Raw genomic sequence first — 4948 nt, 5'->3', positions numbered from 1 at the left:
AGACTCCGGAGTGCAGCGGTGCTATGTTCAAGTGCGCGAACGGCGCCTGTCTGCCCTGGGAGTACTACTGCGATGGGCGCGCCGACTGCGCCGACGCCAGCGACGAGCGCGGCTGCCGCGCGCCCCCGTCCCCGCCCCCGACAGACGCCCACGCCCCGCACCGGTACTAGCCCCGCCCCCACTCCGTATACAATACAAGGTCGTGTGACAAATAAGTTAGGCGAGAAATGAGTAACACGTTTGTGCGATTATGTTGTGTTGCAGCGGGCGAGGTAACGACACGGACCGACACGGCCTGTGCGAGGACCACGAGTTCCAGTGCGACAACCGGGAGTGCATTCGAATGGTCAGTGCTGTGCTCTGCTCTGCTCGACCGCTCGTCACAGTAATATCTTATAAAATACCTTATACGTTTTGGTAAATGTTGTGAAAAATATGTGTTGCGTGCAGGAGTTCCGCTGCGACTCTCGTGTGGACTGTCTCGACGGGTCGGACGAGGCGGAGTGCACGGCCACGCCCAGCCCGCCCCCGGCCACGCCCACCGCCACTCCCGCCGCCACCGGTCCCGCGGCTGGCGAGTGCTTGTCACCCGCGCTGCCGTGCGACGCGGGCGCGCGATGCGTGCCGCTGCCGCAGCTCTGCGACGGCGTACCCGACTGCGCTGACGGCGCGGACGAAGCTGACCGATGCGGTACTCACATAAACCGCTCGATTGTTAATAGGAGCAACAATAAACATTGTTAATAGGAGCAAGGAAGTCTACATTTTATGAAATGTACGTCGTGCAGGCGAGCCGATGTGCGAGGTTGCTGCGTGCTCGCACGGGTGCCAGGCGGCGCCCGGCGGGCCGGTGTGCACGTGCCCGCCGCCGCTGCACCTGCAGGCCGACGGTGTCACCTGCGCGCCGCGGCACGCCTGCGCCGACTGGGGCGTGTGCAGCCAGGTGCGCATACCGGGCCGCACACACGGGCACGTGCACTAGCACACAGTGACACGTGTCGCGCTTGTTGCAGACGTGCCGGCCGCACAAGAACCGCTACAAGTGCACCTGCTACGAGGGCTACCGGCTCGCCGACGACGGCTTCACTTGCAAGAGCACAGGTTATTGTTTATATTAATTAGAAATTAGAATGTTATTGTGATAATGATTAAATTTATGATATGTATGTCATGTTGGCGACAGAGACGGCGACTCCGCTGCTGGTGTTCAGCAACAGGCACGAGGTACGCGGCGTGCAGCTGCCTTCACTGGCGTCGCGCGCGCTCGTCGCCTCGCTCAAGAACACCATCGCGCTGGACTGGCGGCGCGACCCCGCCGACCCCGCGCACGTGCAACTGTACTGGACCGACGTCGTCGACGACAGCATCTACCGCGGCACGCTCGCCGGCACCGGTCGGTACCTACTACCCCTACTCCGCCCCGCTCCCCATGCAGCAGTACAGTGACGCGATATGATGTTGCGCAGCGCTGAGCGGCATCGAGGTTGTGGTGCAGCAGGGGCTGAGCGCGGCGGAGGGGCTCGCCGTGGACTGGGTGGCCGGCAACCTCTACTGGGTCGAGAGCAGCCTGCATCAGATCGAGGTAAAGCCCTCGGGAGTCCTATGTACCTTTTGGCGTCTGTCTTGTCGTATATTAAACTAAATTACTAGAATTAGACAGAGTTAGTTGCAGCGAGTTGAGGTACAATAACGAGGTGTTGGTGTGCAGGTGGCGCGTGCTGACGGCCGCTACCGACGCACGCTGCTCTCCGAGGACATGGAGAGCCCGCGCGCCATCGCCCTCGATCCTAGGAAGGGTAAGTAACTAACTGACCATACAGCAAGAAGCGACCACGCTGACCGCTTCCTCACCTACTAACAAACGATTCTCGCATAAAACGTTGTTATAATGTAATATTGGTCGATATTTTCAATGTTCTCCAACAACACAGCGGTGTGGTTCTGTGGGGTCTGACCATTTTCTTTAATGGCGTGTATTGGCTTTGGCAGGTTACCTGTTCTGGAGCGACTGGGAGGCTGAGGCGCCGCGCATCGAGCGGGCGTCGCTGGCGGGTCGCCGGCGCACGAGCGTGGTGCGCGTCGACGCGCTCAGCGACGGCGCCTGGCCCAACGGCATCGCGCTCGACCACCTCGCCGAGCGCCTCTACTGGGTCGACGCCAGGTACGCAGCGCCCCGTCCACGCCCCGCCCCGCCCCGCCCCACACCGCCCCGCCCGCACTGACGCCGCCCACCTGCAGGTCCGACTCCATCCACACGACGACATACGACGGCGGCGACTACCGCGAGGTGCTGCGCGGCCATCCCGCTCTCTCGCACCCCTTCGCCATCACGGTGTTCGAGTCGCACGTGTACTGGACGGATTGGCGCAGCAACAGCGTCGTGCGGGCCAGCAAATGGGACGGCTCCAACGTCACCGTCGTGCAGCGCACTCTCACCCAGCCCTTCGACGTTAAGGTACGTCCTCCGCCGCAGCACGGCTGGCGCACGTCGCGTTAGATGGGGAGTTTCGTATCGTTGATGTACCGAGTGCGGTGTCAGGTGATCCACCCGAGCCGGCAGCCGGCGGCGGCCAGCAACCCGTGCGGCGCGCGCAACGGCGGCTGTTCCCACCTCTGCCTCATCGACTCGCCCGAGACGCGGGTCTGCGCCTGCCCTCATCTCATGCGCCTCGCTGACGACCAAACCACCTGCGAGGGTAACAAAATCATCCTAGTTTTTCATAGATAGATTCATATAAAATATTTGTTTTGGAACATCGTTTTGATTGTAAATTATATATTATTTGAATGTTTGTACTCGCTCGGACTTGCCCCATTTTGAACCGTACCTATTTTGAATTGTAGGAACGCCACCGGCTCTTTTCTGACATCTACTTTAATTTCCTGTTGCACGTTACAGCGCACGAAAAGGTCCTACTGATAGGACGCGAGGGTGAGATCCGCGGCGTGGATGTGACCGCGCCCGCGGAGACGCTGGTGCCCACCATGGCCGGGCCCGACGTCTCCTCGCCCGCGCACATACATTACCTCGCCGCGGACTACCTCGTGTACTGGGCCGACACCGAGGTAGGCCCGCCCCGCCCCGCTCCTCTCCGCCCCGCCCCTCCCCGCCCCGCTGCAGCCGCGCACTACATACCTGTCCCGTGCCATGTGCCATGTGCAGGTGAACGAGATAAAGCGCACGCGGCTGACGGGCGGCGCGGTGACGTCGGTGGTGTCGCGGTTCGCGTCGTCGCCGCGCGGCTTCGCGCTGGACTGGGCGGCGCGGCTGCTGTATTACTGCGCGGGCGAGTCGCTGCTGGCCGCCGGGCCCGCGGGCGAGCTCGCCACGGAGCTGCTGCGCCACGCAGACCTCGCACACCTCACCGCGCTCGCCGTGCATCCGCTCAGGTGCGCACCGTTACCGTTGTCGTACCGTACTATAAAAATATACATTCCAGCGGAGGCATAGTTGAAGGTTAGCGTTGTGTCGGCAGAGGGCAGGTGTACTGGGCGCTGGGCGCGCGCGCGGCGGGCGGGGAGCGCGTGGAGGCGGCGCGCGGGGACGGCTCGGCGCGCCGCGTGCTCGTGCGCGCGCAGCACCACCCGGACTTCGCCGCTCTCACTAGTGCGTACGCGAAACTCTACTCACGCTCATACTCCTTTCACATCAATTTAAACTTATTGTACAAAAACAAAAAATATTAACTGGCCAGGCTTGGCGCTGGACGCGGCGCGCGACCGCCTGTACTGGGTGAACGCGGGCACCGCCACCATACAGTACTACGAGCTCGACTCCGGCGTCCTCGCCACCGTGAGTCTCTACACTGGCACATTATAACTCTGTTACAAAATACAAATGTCCTGAGGATAGGTCCGGTTCAAATTTACGTCTCGCTAGTGATGTTACTGTGGCCGCGACGTCGTCTGCGTAAAATTTTAAATTCGGGTAGCATTTTAATTATTTAGATTACTTATTTTATTAACACTTATATGTACATGTACAGTACATGACGACAAAACATTAGTAAGGAAGTAAGGATTAAAGCCATACTTCATTTCTATTGCATGGTAAATTATTGAATACTAATTGGACAGCTCCCGTTGGAGAGCGGAGCGCGGCCCGTGGCGGTGGAGGTGCACGCTGGCCGCGCGCTGTGGGCGGACGCGGCGGGCGCGCTGCGGGCGTGCGGCGCCACGCACTGCGACCGCCCCACCACGCTGCGCAACAACACCGGTAACACGACACACACCACACATTCTCCTAACTCATATGTTTTTTTTTATGAATAGCAATCATTTAAAACCTTTGCCTTAGACCATGTAAAATGTAGAATGTGTGCAGAGGGCGTGGTGTCGCTGCGCGTGTGGGACGGCGCGCTGCAGGCGGGGGGCGGGGCGTGCGGGCGGCGCGCGGCGGCGGACCGCTGCGCGCACCTGTGCGTGCCGCTCGACGCCGCGCTGAGCGACTGCCGCTGCGCGATCGGCTACCGGCGGGAGGGCACCGCCTGCACTCGTGAGTTTGCCCACTCAACTAAACCACCATATTACTGTTTGAAACTGACTTATAAGTAGTCTAACTATTTGTGTATTTCAGCCATCGACGAGGTCCTCGTGTATCCCCTGGACTCTGACCTGCAGGGCATCCACTTGAACGCCAGCGCGGACAACCCGGAGCCCAACCTGCTGCCGCCCATCCCCGGCCTCGCCATGGCCACCGCCATCGACTACTACGCCGGTAAGGAGGAGCGAGGAGGTAGCGAGCGTGGAGGGCGCGGTGTGCGGGCGGGAGTGACGGGTGGTTGTCGCGTGTGCAGCGGGCGAGTGGGTGTACTGGGTGGACGGCGAGCGCGAGTGCGTGTGGCGCGCGCGGCGGGCGGGCGGGGCGCGGAGACGCGTGGCGGCGGCGGGGGAGGGCGAGGGCGAGGCGCGCGCGGCGCTGGCGGCGCTGGCGGTGGACTGGCGCGCC

At 61.6% G+C, this 4948-nt stretch overlaps 1 protein-coding gene across 1 annotated transcript in view; it reads left to right on the top strand.

Moving 5' to 3' along the window:
* LOC106116124 (prolow-density lipoprotein receptor-related protein 1-like) overlaps positions 1-4948 on the top strand; it is a 28277-nt gene that overhangs the window by 12556 nt on the left and 10773 nt on the right. Inside the window, 19 exon segments of the mRNA XM_013309864.1 lie at positions 3-163; positions 265-346; positions 451-691; positions 789-943; positions 1014-1101; positions 1184-1393; positions 1467-1582; positions 1709-1796; positions 1990-2161; positions 2239-2455; positions 2540-2696; positions 2900-3066; positions 3164-3390; positions 3477-3607; positions 3696-3793; positions 4078-4216; positions 4325-4495; positions 4577-4717; positions 4797-4933. Coding sequence (XP_013165318.1) covers positions 3-163; positions 265-346; positions 451-691; positions 789-943; positions 1014-1101; positions 1184-1393; positions 1467-1582; positions 1709-1796; positions 1990-2161; positions 2239-2455; positions 2540-2696; positions 2900-3066; positions 3164-3390; positions 3477-3607; positions 3696-3793; positions 4078-4216; positions 4325-4495; positions 4577-4717; positions 4797-4933 — 2898 coding nt within the window.

This window comes from Papilio xuthus, unplaced genomic scaffold (genome assembly GCF_000836235.2).
Source record: "Papilio xuthus unplaced genomic scaffold, Pxut_1.1 DF827756.1, whole genome shotgun sequence".
In the NCBI taxonomy this organism is placed as follows: Eukaryota; Metazoa; Arthropoda; class Insecta; order Lepidoptera; family Papilionidae; genus Papilio; species Papilio xuthus.
This window is presented reverse-complemented; position numbering and strand designations above follow the sequence as displayed.